General features: G+C 43.1%; 1 protein-coding gene across 6 annotated transcripts in view; it reads right to left on the bottom strand.

Annotated features, from left to right (window-relative positions):
• Positions 1–18629, bottom strand: part of ssr1 (signal sequence receptor, alpha) — a 31732-nt gene that overhangs the window by 8923 nt on the left and 4180 nt on the right. For 2 of the 6 annotated variants that reach the window (XM_078199381.1, XM_078199372.1), the window contains exons 2-8: positions 14866–14984; positions 13628–13754; positions 10227–10354; positions 8469–8603; positions 8271–8347; positions 4710–4788; positions 2197–2290 (exon numbers count right to left, since the gene is read on the bottom strand). In XM_078199381.1, coding sequence (XP_078055507.1) covers positions 2197–2290; positions 4710–4788; positions 8271–8347; positions 8469–8603; positions 10227–10354; positions 13628–13754; positions 14866–14984 — 759 coding nt within the window. Of the gene's footprint in view, positions 1–2181; positions 2291–4709; positions 4789–8270; positions 8348–8468; positions 8604–10226; positions 10355–13627; positions 13755–14865; positions 14985–18629 lie in introns of all 6 variants that reach the window. The other 4 variants (XM_078199400.1, XM_078199390.1, XM_078199423.1 and 1 more) reach the window with 3 other exon arrangements.

Below are 18629 nucleotides of genomic sequence, written 5' to 3' on the forward strand. Positions count from 1 at the left end.
TGCACGTCTTCGGACTGTGGGAGAAAACCCACACAGATACGGGGAGAATGTGCAAACTCTGCACAGACAGTGACCCAAGCCGGGAATTGAACCCAGGTCCCTGGCGCTGTGAGGCAGCAGTGCTAACCACTGTGCCACCGTGTTGCCCTGTAGTGTTTATCAAAACAAATGGGTCTGATAATCCATTCCTTGCTAATTTTGCAGTTTGTTAAATCTTAAAGTTACATGAGTTAGACACACTTATAGCCCTGCTTTTAACCAGGTACAAGAAACTTAATAATTACTGAATTTACACAGCGATTCTTAAAAAATGAAACACTGCAAATTTTGAACAAAGAGCAGGCTGACAGATAAAAGCCAGGGACAGGAGCAGCAGATTGATCTGCATTCAGCCAGCAACAGCTTGTTGTTACATCTCCCATGCAGAGCAAGATACTCCCGATCAGGAGGGCCACTTTGAACAATCTGTAACACTAATATGGGCTTGTACAAAACCCCCTACCACCCACACAAATCGCCACCAAAAGCTGGCAGTATTTCGGTAGTGGAGCTTGAGTTAAGCATTAAGGCGCCAACCCCCATTTCCCACAAAAAAAAGGGTAACATGGGTGTTTCCTGTACTCCCAAATCATAGAATCTCTACAGCGCAGAAGGAAGCCATTCAGCCCATCGAGTCTACACCAACCACAATCCCACCCACACCCTATTCCTGCAACCCCACATATTTACCCTGCTAATCCCCCTGACACTAAGGAGCAATTTAGCATGGCCAACCAACCTAACCCGCACATCTTTCGATTATGGGAGGAAACCGGAGCACCCGGGGGAAACCAATGCAGACACGGGGAGAATGTGCAAACGCCACACAGACAGTGACCCGAGGCTGGAATTGAACCCGGGTCTCTGGCGCTGTGAGGCAGCAGTGTTAACCACTGAGCCAGCATGCCGCCCTTGTTGTATTGCAGGTAGAGTACCTCAGCTTCAGCTCCCTGAAAACCTGCAGTGTCTGAAAGCAGGATAGTTTTGTATTAGAGGGCGTTACTTTGAGCCACTGCACATGGGTTGTTGCTTGCTTGAAAAATGTTTGCCCACATGAATGTCCACAAAGAAAACTATAAATCAATTTGAGTAAAGCTATTTGAGAGATGGCGAGCTGGCCAGGCGTTGGACCGGTTGGGCCCCACTCTGAATTGGTTCTAGCTTAGAGCACGAGGACTGCTTATTCCCTCTAATTCCAATTGGCAGCGCACCCTTAAAATAATAGAATCACAGAATCGTACAGTGCAGAAGGAGGCCATTCGGTCCATCGAGTCTGCACCAACCACAATCCCGCCCAGGCCCTATCCCCATAACCCCATTTATTTACCCTGCTAGCCCCCGACACTGAGGGGCAAATTAGCATGGCCAATCCACTTAACCCGCACATCTTTGGACTGTGGGAGGAAACCGGAGCACCCGGAGGAAACCCACGCAGACACAGGGAGAACGTGCAAACTCCACACAGACAGTGACTGAAGCCGGGAATTGAACCCGGGTCCCTGGCGCTATGAGGCAGCAGTGCCACCATGCCACCCAGAATGCCAAACTAAACCAAAATGCCAGACAAGAATGACTAATTGAAGATCAATATTGCATGAGAATTGGATATAAAACTGATATAATGGACTTTGTGACTGAATCTATTGTGTGATAACAAAGCGGGTTACTGCGAACGACACGCCAGGTTGGACATCCAAAATCTGGCACGGTCGCTGTCCGAAAGATGCCAGGTTTAGGGTACTGTGCAGTGCACCTGCAGTGTACTGTGGGTATTGTACTGTGCACCTGCAGTGCAATCTCAGCACAGGCAAATGGTAAAGCTGAACAACTCATTTAAAGGTTGTCAGTTTATGATACAGTTTCTTTTAGGTCACACAATTATATCACACTTCTTCACGGATCCAATTCCATCGGCAAATGAGTTCTCACACAGTTGTCCCCTTCCATCAAGCCAACTGTAAGATGAGTACTACATCTGATCAGTGAGGATACTAGAGTCAGTCTCTGATCTTAAATAAGTTGTCAACACTGCACCGATCTAATTCTTGAACATCAAATGAAACAAAGCCAGACAACCAAGCAGTTTAGATGCAAATGCGAGAACTGGAACTCTGTATGCCCATTTTCAGATCTTTTCTTAACCTGCAGGTTACTTACTGATTTGATTCAAAGTCTCTTGAGGAATCCAACTCATGTCTACATTATTGTGGTTAGATGTACCCATCTCTACTTTAGAAGTAGGCCGTCTTCTCTGATTAGAAGAAAAAAATAAATGTTAAAGCAACCAAAATAGACAAGTTTCACAAACAAATTTATCAAGAAAATTTAAAAAGGCTCCCTATTACCCAGGCTGACGTTTTAAATTGGTTGAACTTGGGGGGAGAAAGTAAGCATACAACTCGAGAATTAGCACAGCACCTGAATGTAAAGCGTACCAAGCACGAGACTTATTTTAAAAACGAACAGTAAAGTGCATTAAAATTCGGAGATTCTGCAGATTCAGTGTTAAAAACATTCAGGCACGATAAAGTGGCACAGAAGTTTGATCTATTTCATAAAAACAAATACTGGGGTACTGGGTTTCCAATGTGGGCAATAACATTGAAGACATTTAAGAAGCATTTAGATGAGCGCTTGAAACATCGTAGCATACAAAGTGACAGAGCAAGTGCTGTAACATGGGATAAGGATAGAGAGATGCTCGATGGATGGTGCAGACATGATGGGCCGAAGAGTCTCTTTTTGTGTTGTAAAACTCTGACTCCACAAGGAGTGAACTGAACACGTGAAAAGGGAAAGACAAATGTGCCCCATCTTAATAGTGGGTTCGGCAGCATGACTGTGGGGAGCGGGGGTCACCACTATCCTAGTTAACCCAGATTAGAATCTGAATCAGACAGTGCAGAGTGCATTTATTAGCATCATCTTACTGTTGCAGAAAGGAGTCTCAATACCGAAGTTGTCAACAATGCCGACTCTTCCTTTATGGCGCAAATTGCCAAGCCCTTGCTAGCTAATAAGTAAATATTACAGGAAGCAAAGATTCATTTCCCTTGTACTTGGATGTTAAACTAGCACCAATACTTCTCCATTGAAAAAAACATTTTTATTAAACTGGTGGAAGCTGTAATAAGTCAGTAGTTATTTTTTAAACCACTAGTACCATGTTGCAACATTACTTTACTGTCTGAATCGGTAACTTTTACATACAGAAAGAAAATAGACAAAATTAGATTCTGTACAAAAAATTCCATGTGATCAAGTACAGTATAAATTTTTAGTTTCTTTGTGGAATATGTATGAACATTTAAGAAAAAGGGTTCCTATAAGATCATGGCTGATCTGACTGTGGTCTCTGTTTTTCTGTCTATCCCCTATACACTTTGATTCCCTTGTCAGTCAAGAACCTACTTAACTCAACCTTAAAAATATTCAATGATCCAGCCTCCACTGCTCTCTGAGAAACAGAATTTTGCAGACAAATGATCCTCAAGGGAAAAAAAGTTCTCATCTCCATTTTAAATGGGACACCCTTTATTTTTAATGTGTGTCACCACGCGATCCCCCATAAGCGGAAACATCCTTTCAGTATCCAGCCCGTCAAGGCTCACAAGGTAATCAATTCACCCCAGGAATTAGTCAAGTGCACCTGCTCCGCGCTGCTTCTAATGCAACATTTCCTTTTTTAAATAAGGAAACCAAAACTGTACACAGTGTACCAACTGTGGTCTCACCCAACTGCTGTTGCAAAACCTTCTTACGTTTATATCCCATTCCCCTTGCAATGAATGACACAATCCCACTTACCTTCCTGATCACTTGCTGTACCTGCACACCAACCTTTTGTGCTTCATGTACCAGGACAACCAGATCCTTCCAGTTCTTCTCAATTTAAATAATATTCTGCTTTCCCCACATTATACTCCACCTGCCAGATTTTTGCCAACTCAACCTACCGGTATCCCATTTCACACTCCTTACATCCTCTTCAAAACTTAATCTCTCTGTCTCATCAGCAAACTTAACAAATGCACATTTGGTCCTTTCCACCAAGTTACTGGTTTAGATTGTAAATAGTTGAGGGCGCAGCACTGATCCCTGCGGATAATTATGTTGAAGGTAGAAGTGCTTTTCATTTCTTCTAACTCTTTCAGAGTAACTACCGGTGTAAAACTAGTAGAACTCTCTGAAGTTAGCGATTTCAATCACTTTTGTCAGATGGTTCCCAGCCCAGCGTCATTGCCCAGGGCAAGTTAGCCCTTCTGGATAATTGCTAGGTAAACCCTTACCTGGGAACTTCTGAGGTGATTCCCCCCCCCCCCCAAAAAAATCCAACACTTGGGTCCAGGAAATTATGGGCCATTATAAATTAATGTAACACTGCTATTTCCCTTTCACAAAACCATGTTGACTCTGCCTGACTGTACTAAGACCTTCTACGTGCCCTGCTATAAAAAACGCCCACCTATGAGTTGTAACTGAAATCACGTTAAATTATTAGCACTGTGTTAACATGTAAAAGATTATAATGTCATGGAAGGCTCCTCTAGGGAGCAAACATGCCTTTAGGGAATAGAGTGCAGCCTAGATCAAACTCCCAGATGCTAAGAAATTCATAAACGGATGGCCAAAAGGAAACTCAGAAATTAAATCCAATGAATTTTACATACCTTTCTGGATTCTAGGAGCTGGTGGATACCAACCACAACAAGTAAACCAAGACCAGTCAGGAACATGTACAAGAAGATTCTAGAAATTCAAGCATTAAATATTAAATTCTGCACCTTGAACAGAAGGAAAAGAAAATACAAGCAGCATGGCTTTCCAACTCCATTTCAGAGCTCTACTCCACAGATAAATTTGGAGTGACGTTCACACAGCGGTGGAATGTGGGATCCACTCAAAGATTCTCTCATCTCACTGCTGCTTTTGCACATCTCTCAACGGTGTGTTAAAAGTAGCAATGACAAAAACAGTCCATCCATAGTCAGAGGGGTGTGGCACAGGGGATTTTGAGCACATATCCTCACTAATGGTATCTGTTATACTTTGGAAGGATTCCATAGTTGAAAACACACTACAAACATATGGCTACAACTGATAGCTTATCGCAGGGTTTCTGTATTTTAAAATATAGATGCAAAAAAAAAAAGGAAATTGATTTCAGAGCACATTGTTTGCTCTAGAAATCGAGTTCATGCTGTGATTGTGTAAGGCAAGCTCCGCCTTGGAATATTTTCACAGAATATAATCAGTTTCACTTAAAGTTAGGCCCCTAGAGACGGAAACTTGCATTATTATCTTTAACAGAGTGTATGTCTGCACTTAAGCCAAAAGTTACTGAAAACAGTGACTGAAGAATAATTACTGCCCGACAAGGGCGGCACGGTAGCACAGTGGTTAGCACTGCTGCTTCACAGCTCCAGGGACCTGGGTTCGATTCCCGGCTTGGGTCACTGTCTGTGTGGAGTTTGCACATTCTCCTCGTGTCTGCGTGGGTTTCCTCCGGGTGCTCCGGTTTCCTCCCACAGTCCAATGATGTGTGGGTTAGGTTGATTGGCCATGCTAAAATTGCCCTTAGTATCCTGAGATGCGTAGGTTAGAGGGATTAGTGGGTAAATATGTAGGGATATGGTGGTAGGGCCTGGGTGGGATTGTGGTCGGTGCAGACTCGATGGGCCGAATGGCCTCTTTCTGTGCTGTAGGGTTTCCAAAAAAAAGTGGCAGCAACCCTACAGACAGTCTGAAAGAATTTAAACATATTGGGAATAAGTAATCAAATGCCTTTGTTTAGAGAAAAAGCATTGACTGTTTTAAGAAATATGAATTTCCTTCCTCAGTTCAGTTATGATCATAGAGTTCATACGGTGCAGGAGGAGGCCATTCAGCCCATCGAGCCTGCACCAACAACAATCCCACCCAGACCTTCTTCCCGTGACCCCACGTATTTACCCTGCTAATCCTCCTGACACTAAAGGGCAGTTTAGCGTGGCCAATCAACCTAACCTGAACACCTTTGAACTGTGGGAGGAAATCGGAGCACCCGGGGGAAACCAGCACAGACACGGGGAGAAAGTGCAAACTCCACACAGACAGTGACCCAAGGACGGAATTGTGGCGCTGTGAGGTACCAGTGCTAACCATAGCTTCCTACTCACTGAATTCTACTGTAGAATTGGATTAGAAATATTACTCGTAGATTGTGTCAACAAACTACTGCGGCATGAGATTGAGGAGAAAAGGATTTTAAAATTAAAATTGCCTATAAACTTCAATAGGCAGACTTCTCCCCATATAGAGCATGAAATGTGGCACACTGCCTAGCAAAGATCAAAACCGCATAGTAAGATTTTTAAACTAGACCATACGTTCCAAGCTGAATAGATTAACAGACCTCCTGGAGTAAATAAACTACAAAATGTTGCTATCAAATGGAAATAGACTATACTTTGTAGAGAAGTAGCGAAGCACTTTCAAGTTAGGTGAAATGGGCAAGCCTAATTATTAAATGGATTGGGATGGGTCAGCCAAAAATATCTCAGCAGCGGGACATTCAAGTGCATATTGGAAAAGGTCATTCACCACCAAGTCACACATCGAGTGTGACTGAAGTACTCCCTAAAAACAAAACAATTTCAGCTACTCTAATTAAAAGCCATGTGTGAAAATGTATTTTTATTAACAGGTCTAATTGCCAATGAGTATAAATCTAGATACGTAACTGAGCAGACACACTTTTAATCAGAACCAAAAAGCTATTCCATGACTTATCAAATACTATAGGCACAAGATAAACATGAATGATGAAGGATCTGGTTCATATTTAACAACTGAAAAACCTCCGAGAATAGAACGGCCAATTGCATTTTATATGACTCTCTTCCCCCCCCGCCCCCCCAATCAGTTCCAGATGACTGCAGAAGACACTGGACAAATGTAGTTTGTTCACAAAATGGGAGGTGCTGGAAAGCAAAAAAGCAGGGATACTTCACTTCCACAGCAGTATTGTAATAATTAAAACCAACAAACCACTGTACACCGAGCATAAAGCATTCAAATTCACTCCAAAGATCACTAATTCACGGTCTGTTAAAAATCACTACAGCTCAGCCTTCAACACCATTATTCCTATGAAACTCAGGGCTGGGACTCGGCTCCTCGCTCTGCGACTGGATCCTGAACTTACTAACCCACACACTGCAATCAGTAAGGAGAGGCAACAACACCTCCTTCACGATCATCCTCAACACCGGTGCCCCACAAGGCTGTGTTCTCAGCCCCCTACTATACTCCTTATACACCTATGACTGTGTGGCCAAATTCCCGTCCAATTCGGCTTTCAGGTTTGCTGATGACACCACCGTAGTGGGTCGAATCTCAAACAATGACGAGAGACAGGGTACAGGAGTGAGATAGAGAATCTGGTGAGACAACAATAATCTCTCCCTCAATGTCAAATGAAGGAGATTGTCATCGACTTCAGGAAGCGTAGTGGAGAACATGCCCCTGTCTACATCAATGGGGACAAAGTAGAAATGGTCGAGAGCTTCAGGTTTTTAGGTGTCCAGATCACCAACAACCTGTCCTGGTCCCTCCATGCTGTCACTATAGTTAAGAAAGTCCACCAACGCCTCTACCTTCTCAGAAGATGAAGGAAATTTGGCAAGTCAGCTATGACTCTCACCAAACTTTACAGATGTACCATAGAAAACATTCTTTCTAGTTGTATCAGAGCTCGGTATGGCTCCTGCTCTGTCCAAGACTGCAAGAAACTACAAAGGGTCATGAACGATGCTCAGTCCATCACGCAAACCAGCCTCCCACCCATTGTCTCTGTCTACACTTCCCGCTGCCTTGGAAAAGCAGACAGCATAATTAAGGACCCCACGCACCCCGGACATTCTCTCTTCCACCTTCTTCCGTCGGGAAAAAGATACAAAAGTCTGAGGACACATACCAACCAACTCAAGAACAGCTTCTTCCCTGCTGCCATCAGACTTTTGAATGGACCTACCTCGCATTAAGTTGATCTTTCTCTACACCCTAGCTATGATGGTGACACTACATTCTGCACTCTCTCCTTTCCTTCTCTATGAACGGTATGCTTTGTCTGTATAGCGTGCAAGAAACAATACTTTTCACTGTATACTAATACATGTGACAATAATAAATCAAATCAAATCTAATTCTGCTGCAGAAATGGGATACATTAACCTCCCCTGAACACTTACGTCTCTCCATCCAACCCATCTTCCCGCTCAGTTATTGTAACAGTCTGGTTGAAAACAGCATCACGGTAAATATTGCCCTGAAAGAGAAAAGCAAGAGTCAGTTATCTAGATAACAGCAATCAAGCTACAGACCACACTTAAGCCACCTCACACAAACCACCCCCCCTCCCCTCGGCAGTTTGAGATGAAAGCACTTACAGTGGCATCCCTGTAGTTGAGATTGATGACTAATCCAAATGGTCGGCCGCCCATTGGTTCAGCAGGGATAAACGAATATTCAAACGTAGCTTGACGCTGGGACTGCACCAATGTGTTCAGCTGCAGTGCTGTGAACTGCAAAAAAAAAGGCAGCACTGACATCACTTTATTCCACATTACTGATTAAGGTTTGAATGAAGTGCTGCAGAACATACAAACAAGGAGCAGCAGTAGGCCCTCGAGCCAGCTCCACCATTCAATATGATCAGGACTGATCAGACTGTAGCCTTGATCACACATTCCAGCCTCGATCACACATTCCAGCCTATTCTGAAAATCTCTTGGTTATCAAGAATCTTATCTATCACTGCCTTCAAAACATTCAAAGACTTTGCTTCCAATGCCTTTTGAGGAAGAAAGTTCCAAAGACTCGCAACCCTCAAGATATTTCTTCTAATCTCAGTCTTAAACGGCCAACTGCTTATTTTTAAACAGTGATTCCTAGTTCCAGATTCTCCCACAAGAGGAAGCATCCTTTCTACATACATCTTATGAAGGCCCATCAGGATCTTATATGTTGCAATCAAGTCACTTCTTACTTTTCTAAACACATTGCATTCCATCGTTTCTGAAATGGATAAAAAGCAAGCAAGATTACGTGACCACCAAACCGATTTTATTTAAATCAGTTATAAGTTTCCATATATGTCAGAAGATTGCTGTGGTTATTGGAGGTCAATCATCTCCATCCCAGGTCATCACTGCAGAAGATCAGTATCCGAGGCCAAATCATCTTCAGCTGCTTCAATTGCCGTCCCTCCATTAGGGCAGAAATTGGGGGAAGGGATGGATGTTTGCTGACGATTGCATAACATTCAGCACCATAGGCAGCAGCTCAATGAGTTGGACTCAAGAGAGTCAGTCCATGTCTTAAACAGTAAGATCTGGACAACATTCAGACTTGGGCTTCTAAGTGGAAAGAAACATTCATGCCTCAAGTGCCAGGCGACGATCATCTCCAACAAGAGGGAACCTAACCATCGCTTGACATTTAATGGCATTACCATTGCTGAATTGGGGGGGGGATTGAACCAGCCATGTAAATAGTGTGGCTACAAGAACAGGTCAGAGACTGGGAATTCTGCAGCGAGTTTCTTACTTCCTGGCTCCCCAAGGCCTGTGCATCATCTACAAGACACAAGTCAGGAGTGTAATGAAATACTTTCTTTTCACTTGCCTAGATGAGTGCAGCTCCAACAACAGTCAAGAATCTCAACACCATCCAGGACAAAACCTGTTTGACTGGTACCCCTACCATCACCGTTAATTCATCTCCTCCACCAAGTATGCACAGTGGTAGCAGTGTATACCATCTACAAGATGCGCTGCAGCAACTAACCAAGGCTCCTTCGACAGCACCTTGCAAACCCACAACCTTTACCATCGAAAAAGGACAGCAGTTGCATGGGAACACCACCATCTGTATGATCGCAAGTCACTCCCCATCCTTTCTTAGCACTATGTTGGCATTCCTTCACTGGTGCTGAATCCTAAAACTCCCATCCGAACAGCACGGTGGGTGTTCCTACACCACAGGGAGTGCAGCGGTTCAAGGAGGCAGCTCACCACCGCCTTCTCAAGGGCAGTTAGGGATGGGCAATAAACGCTGGCCTAGCCTGCGACTCTCATCCTGTGAAAAAATAAATTAAAAAATGTACTTAATTTAACATGGATTTGTTAGAAAATAAAAGTACTCACATTCTGAATGTAGAACTGATAATCCTGAGGATAACGAAACGAGGCATCCAAAGATTCCACAACAAACTCTTCACTGCCCTTGTTGGTGAAACCAACCAAGAATTTCACAATGTTGTTAGCTGGGAAATCTAAAAGAGTTAAGAATGAACATTACAGAAAAGACCTATACAATAAACTCTCCATTCTTCCACCGAACAATTGTGCAAGGATCTTTACTGAGAGAAGAACAGGAAGTTATGGTTACAAATGTCTATATTATTAATGTGCATCAATTATGAATAGCATTTTCCTTCCCATCTGTGACAGTTCCATGTACCTGTAGGATTAACACACCAGGTAACGGGGAAAGGGGATTTTCATGCCATCACGATGTTTCAAAGCACCTTATAGTCAGTTCAGCAATTTGGAAGGCAATTGCATCCAGCTTCTACACTGTTCACTTTCATTATCAAACGCTGTGCTGCCTAGACTTCACTCCCTCTGCTTCTGGGACTAGAATGTCTACCAACATCTACTACAAGGCCACCGACTTCCTGGAAAATTGTTATACCAGTCCCCCAGTTGCAGTCGCTGTGCTTCAGACAATACCACCTCCCGTACCAGTGTTTCGATGGATCTTCCTTATTACGCAGTTGAAGATTCCCTTCCTGTGGATGACATGCCCATCCCATTTCCTCAGTTGTACTCTCACCCCATCCTCCCAGAACCATGATAAAACCCATCTTATCCTCACATTCATTCAATAGATCCTTTCCCATCTTCAGAGCGATACCACCATGAACACATCTTCCCCACCCCACCCTCCACCGTGAGGGGATTGCCTACTTCTGCAACATCTTTGCCCACTCTTCAATTATTCCCAACACCCACTCCTTTCTCCTCATTTAACCACAGGAGATGCAACATACGCCCTTTCACTTCCTCCCTCTCCATTACTCAGGGCCCCCAAAGACTTGCACCAGAAGCAGCAATTTACATGTACACAATATTCGCTGCTTACAATGCAGCCTCTGCGACTTCGGGGAGCCAAAATGAATAGTGGATGATTGCTTTGCTTAATACGAGCATGATCCTTAGTTTTCATTTATTTGACACTTGAATGCTGCATCCCACTGTGGCCTTAACCTCCTACACCGTTCCAATAAAACTCAACAGGAGCAAGTAACAGCACCTTGCCTTTCAATTAGACACTTTACAGCCTGTCAGCTTCAACATGGAGGAGTTCGACAACTTTAGCTCACTTTATGCCCATTTGCCTCAGGCAACAGATGCTAGTAATGTTTCTCCTGTTGGTAATTTACCCCTCGCCTGGAGTCATCTTTTGTTTATTATCCATTACAACACCTTTTTTGCCTTATGGCATCATCCCTTATGTCATTTAATCACTGCTGCTTTAAACAATGTATATTTATTTTGAAGTAAAATGCTGGAGATCTGAAACAAAAACAAAGTACTGGGAAAACTCAGCAGGTCTGGCAGCATTGGGGAAGAGAGAAACAAGATGATGTTTCGCATTCAGCTGAGGAGTGTTTTTCCGAAGCAGTCATATTGGACTCAAAACATTAACTCTGTTTTTCTCTCCCCACAGATGCTGCCAGGCCTGCTGACTTGTTTTGTTATATTTAATGCCGTTAACATAATGAAATAGGCAGCTCATAGGACTATTGTAAAAGTATGACACCAAGGCAAGGAGATATTCAGTCAGATGACCAAACGTTTGGTCAAAGAGGTAGGTTTTAAGAAGCATCTTAAAAGGAGGAATGCAAGGTAGCAAGGCAGAGAGGAATAGGAGGGAATTCCAGGACTTTAGAGCCTAGGCAGCTAAAGTCACAGCTACCAATGGTGGAACGATTACAATTGGGGATGTGCACGAGGCCAGACTTTGAGGAGTGCAGATATCCCAAAGGTTAAGGGAGTGGAGGAGATTAGAGGACTTGGTGCAAGTTAAGATATGGACTGACTTTTAGATTACCTCAGGTTTATGAAGGGCAGAATGTGGGAGACAAGCCAGGAGAGTGCTGGAATATATGACTCTCGAGGTAGTGACTAAGGGGTTCAGCAGCTGGGACAGGGTGAAGCCAGGCAATGTTAAAGGTGGAAACAGGCAGTCTTAATGATGGCATAAATAAGGTCGGAAACTCATCGCAAGATCAAATGTGAAACCAAGACTGCAAACAGACTGGTTGCTTGTTGTCAGGGAGATGGATGGACTCGGTTGCTATGGAATGGAGTTTGGACCGAAACAATTGCTTCAGTCCTCCCAAAATTTAATTGGAGGAAATTTCTGTAGGGTCAGCATTTGATAATTTAGCAACAGTGGAGGAACAGCGAGGGCGGTGGTGGTGAGGTAGAACTAGGTGCCACCGGCATACATATGAAAACTGCCACTGTGTCTCCCTTCAGGTGATGTCTCCAAAGGACAGTGTGCTGTTGTGAAATCAGAGGGGGCTAAAGGTCAATCTTTAGGTGACTCAGAGGTAAAGGTGCAAGAGCAGGAAGAGGAGCCATTACAAATGGCTGCCCTGGCAATGAATAGAACCAGGTGACAGCAGCAGGACTCAACAGTAGAAAAATGTTAGAGGAAGGTGCGATGGACCGTATCATAGATCACTTTCTCTTGAATAATTAATTCTAACATCCAGTCCTGATGAAAGAACATTAAGGTGAAACATTTATGCTTGCTGTACTGATACATGCTGACCAGCTGAGTATTCCTCCATTTTCTCAACCGCATCTATGCAGCCACTGTCCTAATCTAAAACACATGGCATCCAATTTGTGCATGTTAAATTTCAACAGTGATCAAGTAATCGGTTTTAACGATGTGATATAAAAAATGGCTAGGACACCAGAACTCCTTTCTCTTATTCGAATGATGCCAGGCGATCTTTTACATCCACCTGAGGAAGTGGATTGGGCCTTGGTTGAACCTCTCATCCAAAAGGGCAGTAACTCAGAGTGCAGCACTCCCTCAGTACTGCACTGGAATGTGAGTCAGGCTTTTGGGGGTTGGACATATCCCCCTTTTCTGTTTGCTCTGCCACTTTTCGTTTGGCTCACGTCCAACGATTTGGTGCTCGGGTCTCTGGAGATGGACCTAAACCCACAGCCACCTGACTCTGTGGCGAGCGTGCTAATTCTGAGCCACGGGTTGAGAGAATATGGAAAACAAAGCTCTGTAAAACTCAACAATAATGCATTTTAAAAGAGCTTACATTTCTAAGAGATTCAGCCCAGCAAGTCACATCCAGTCAAAGAATATCGAGTTAAAAGGGATATAGAATAGACATTTAAATAAAAGAGGATAGTTAGTGCAGCCTGCGTTGCTGCTATTGCATTGTAAACTGAACACCGTTATACTTTGGGTTTGTAGATTAGATGACAATGTATTTTATGCTTACAATTGTTTTCCCTACCTTCTCCCTTCACAAACAGAATAGTTGTGTCAGCATTGGGAGAAGCTTTTGGTTCCCCGGAGGTCAAGTCATCTTCTTCCTCCTCTTCTTCCTCTTCTTTTTCATCCTCTATCTACAGCGACAAACAAGATCACATTGTGCAAAAGATTAGCTGCAGCTCCTGAAATTGCCCAATAACTTGTACCGGTGCCCCTGAGACATGAACCTCCTCAGAAGTGAAGAATGGGTACCAATACAAGTATTAAAAGCTAAAATGTCGAACAGAAACGAGCACACAATGATGCTGTAAATCAAAGCGATACTGTTTGGTGCCACAGTTTAAGCATTTTGAGCAGTGATCACAAAATAACGTCTAAAATTTTAAACCAGTCAGAAAGATTAAAACAAATCAGGCGAGGATTAACTGAGGTGACAACTAGTGGACAGTTTTAAAAATTCTTTCATGGGATGTGAAAGCGCCATCAAGGATGGCATTTCTTGCCCATTCCTAATTGCCCTTGAACTGATCACTTCAGAGGGCATTTTAAGAGTCAACTACATTGCCGTGGGTCCAGACCAGTAGATTTTGTTCCCTACAGGGCAGTGGTAAACGAGATGAGTTTTTATGCCAATCAATGACAGTTGCTATGGTCCCCATCACTGATGACTATATTCCAGATTTTATTAACTGAATTTAAATTCCCCCAGCTGCCCTGGTGGGATTCGAACCCATGTCCCCAGAGCATTAGCCTGGGCCTCTGGGTTGCTAGTTCAATGACATTACCACTATGTCACCCTTTCTTCCATACATATACAACAAAAGCCACTTTATTTGGAGCATGTACTCTGCTTTTTTAAAGTCCCAAGGTGTGCGGGTTAGGTGGATTGGCCATGCTGAATTGCCCCTTAGTGTCAGGGGGACCAGCTAGGGGTAAATGTATGGGGTTATGGGGATAGGGCCTGGGTGGGATTGTGGTTGGTGCAGACTTGATGGGCCAAATGGCCTCCTCCTGCACTGTAGAGATTCTATATCTATAAGAACAATCTGTTCCCTGGAATGGTAAATAAAAACTCAATCCACTGTGAAATCAAACAACACGGAATACTATAAACTCAACAAAAAAAAAAATCAATTCTACTTCTTGAAACAGTACTGTGAACAAGAACATTATGGCAACTATTAAAAACACTGGGAATGTGGAACCCTTGCATCTGTCAATTGGAATCAGGACTGAAGAACTCACAACGTCTGTTGGTTCATCCTCTTCTATTTCCGCTTCATCATCTTCATCTTCCACCACTGAATCATCGATCCCTTCCTCATCCTCTGTTGGGTCATTTGCAGCAACTAAAAGTCCTGCACCTATTTTTTGCAAGAAAGTCTATTAGTCACTTCCGCAAACAAATATTTTCTATTTAGAGACTGAAAATTTTGCAGCGGTGAAAACTATTTTAGGTTTTAAACTTAGTGCATGTTTAAGTGTGCCATTTGGTGACACGATGCCTCCCATTTCCTCAGCACTGTGGAAATCGCTAGTGCGAGTTTCTGCACACTGCAAGTTTATTCTCAACAAATCCAGGCAATCACACTGGATAAAAGCAAATTATTCCAGATGTGGACTCGAAACGTCAGCTCTTTTCTCTCCTTACAGATGCTGCCAGACCTGCTGAGATTTTCCAGCATTTTCTCTTTTGGTTTCAAGCAATTACACTGTACCGGTAGAGTACCTCAAGGCTGGCTACCCGAAAACCGTCAGTGCCTGAGAATCAGACATTGTTTACCTGCACTCCAGTGAACCTTGACCCCACCCAACCCACTGGGAGAAGTTCGGGGAGTTGCTGAGCTTTGTGCACCTGCTGTTCCCCCCCGCTCCAGTGAAACCCAACCCAATACAGATGTGCCAGAGAGAGCTGAACTCACCCAGGATGAACAAAAGATTTTTGCAGAATCCAATGAGGTAGAATATTTAGCTATGTATTGTACTTGAGATCAGGGCATTTGCTATTCTTGCTACAGTATGGGGTACCTGTGCTGAGTTTTGATGTGATTGAAACCACCCAAACAGAAGCCCACAGGCTTAAATGCAAACATTGCTCTTGATTCCCAAAAGTCTTTATGTTCTATGGGTACTAATTGCCTTCTTGCAGCTGATGCAAGTCGATTCAGAGAGTTATTAATGAGTACTGTACAATCTCATGAATAAAAAAACAATTCATTTCCAGTTAAACTACCAAGGTATTTTTAACAACATTTCAGTTTGATCTTTTCTCACTTCAAACAGGATACGTATGTTGGTGTAGGGAAGTGGGCGAGACGTGGAAGATGCCATTAACGGAGAAGGGAATATCAGCAGTAACAGGGTTATTAACATAAAGCATTTTGCACTCATATCAGTTGGTTTTCCTGCGCCCTGTTCACTGAATCAAGGTGTTCGGATTTTATTCCCAAAAATCGGCAAGCTCCAAAAACTATCACGGACTCAGTCCAGAGATTGCTGGATCTCAGGTCTCGACTTCCACTACTATACATTCCATCACATATTCCAAAACAAGCATCTTGGGTGAGCCAATTTCATAGCTGTACTTGCTGTCAATTAAGAATCAGTTGAAAATAAATTACACAAGAGCAAAAGGCAGAACAAAATGCATTTGTTCACTTCTATCCCCTCCTCCCCGTCCCTCAATGTTGTTCCCCCCTTGGGTTGAATGGCACAACAACATGCTTTAATGTGCTTTGTTATCAAGGAAACAGGAAAGACTTGATTCAGCTGGCAGGTGATTAAAACTGTGGGTTGCAAGTTTGCAGCAGGAACCCAAGCTAGACTTGGGTAACAAACAAGATTCCAATTGCAAATCCAGCAAGGTGCCATGGCAATGGAGTTTAAGTATCAAATAGCCACTTCAAACCTAAAATATACAATTGCATATGGGAACTTGATTTTTATTCATTCATGGGGCATGGGCATCACTGGCTGGCCAGAATTTATTGTCCATCCCTCGTCGCCCTTGGAGGGCAGTTGAGCGTCAACCACATTGCTGTGGCTCTGGAGTCACATGTAGGCCAGACTGGGTAAAGGTGGCAGATTTCCTTCCCTAAAGAACATTGGTGAACCAAATGGATTTTTCCAACAATCGACAATGGTTTCATGGTCATCAGTAGATTCTTAATTCCAGATAGTTTTTATTGAATTCAAATTCCACCATCTGTCCCCAGAACATTAGCTGAGTTTCTGGATTAATAGTCTAGCGATAATACCACTAGGTGGTTGTCTCCCCCTGCCTTAATGCAAGGTTTAGATGTGGACTGAAACCTGTTTTCCATTACTCTCTGAAGTGAATCCGGCACAGATAACCATTAGGTGGCAATGGGCAACATTTAAAAGACAACAACATTTGAGCAAGTTATTGCCCGAACTTGCCCCAGTGCTTAGCAAGTCTCTGATCGGTTTTCCTTCCCCGGAAGAAGGCAGCAAAATGTTTAGCCGAAGCACAGTCCAAATGTCATCGGAATTGGAGAATTAAACATTTAAAAAAGAATCCAGCACTATAATATCAAAACAGAAACAGGATCACAAAAGAGTCATCTTGCACAAAGAACTTGGTGATTTATCTGAGTGATTTACCAATCACAACCATGGTAAATTTTCTCAAAAAAAAGTTTGCTGGAAATTTTCACAGGCAGAAATACAAAGAGGGGAAAACATGCAAGTATTAAGATGAAGGGGGTTGGGGAGAAAGAACATCAAGCAACCTAGAGCGAAAGATGCTCATACTTCCCACTCTGTACAATCCTGATCTCTGTTTGCACCTTGCCAATTGAAACACACCAAAATGCTCCATCATGTTCATGAAATGTCACATGAGCCGGTGTCAAATAGAAACACTCGTTTTCAATTCCTTCCCCTTTTTATTCAGAATCTTGTTAGAGAGCAGCAACATAACATGACTGTGGGCTCTCTGCATTCTTTTGGCTAAGATCAAGCGTCAGATCCAGCCCAAGATGGGGTGCAACGCCTCCTCATCTTGGATCTTGTTCGTCTCTCGAGGAGACCATGATTTGGATTCAATTGGATTTTGAATCTGGTTTTTGGAGCAAGCAAGGAATGGTTTTGGGTTTGCCCGTTCCATTCTGAGCATTGGCTTCGTAACTTTAAGGATAGAGTTTAAAAAAAGAATGTCCCGAAGGACACAAAGGACATGCTAAATGAAGCTGAAACCAAAAGAGAAAATGCTGTAAAATCTCAGCAGGTCTGGCAGCATCTGTAAGGAGAGAAAAGAACTGATGTTTCGAGTCCAGACGATCCTTTGTCACAGCTCAAACTGTGACAAAGGGTCATCTGGACTCAAAGCATCAGCTCTTTTCTCTCCTTACAGATGCTGCCAGACCTGCTGAGATTTTACAGCATTTTCTCTTTTAGTTTCAGATTCCAGCATCCGCAGTAATTTGTCTTTATTCTAAATGAAGCTTGTATCCTCCAACCTCCACACCAAGTACTCTTTAATGACACTGGCTGACTACTTTGTATCACCGCAATTTTTATTTCAGATTGTTAGCATCAGATTTTCTTCCTTGTGGAAGACATGGACTTCTGTTTTGACAGTGCAATTATTGCTGGGATTCATTGGTTTGTATCTCTGCTTTGGATAACAACTCACATTTAGCTATCACCTTCAATAACAAACACTCCCAAGGATGTGGATGCTAAGCCACTCTGTGGAATGATTAGGAGTGTGACTAAAAGCTTGAACAGCGAGTTAAATTTTGAAGATGATTTAAAAATAAGATGTCACCCCCAAGTGAATAAAGGCTAAAGGAAAGGAGAGCTTCCAAAAGAAATTCCAGAGAGAAGAATCAAGGCGGCTGAAGGCTCTGCCACAACTGGAGCAGTGAAGGGTGTGCTGTACTAAATGCTGAATCCAAAGGACAGGGAGGGAAGATCTGGGAAAAAAATTGCAGAGGCAACGTGGGGCAGAGCCACACTAGGAGTTAAAGACAAAATCAAAGAGG

This window comes from Mustelus asterias, chromosome 2 (assembly GCF_964213995.1).
Source record: "Mustelus asterias chromosome 2, sMusAst1.hap1.1, whole genome shotgun sequence".
NCBI lineage: Eukaryota > Metazoa > Chordata > Chondrichthyes > Carcharhiniformes > Triakidae > Mustelus > Mustelus asterias.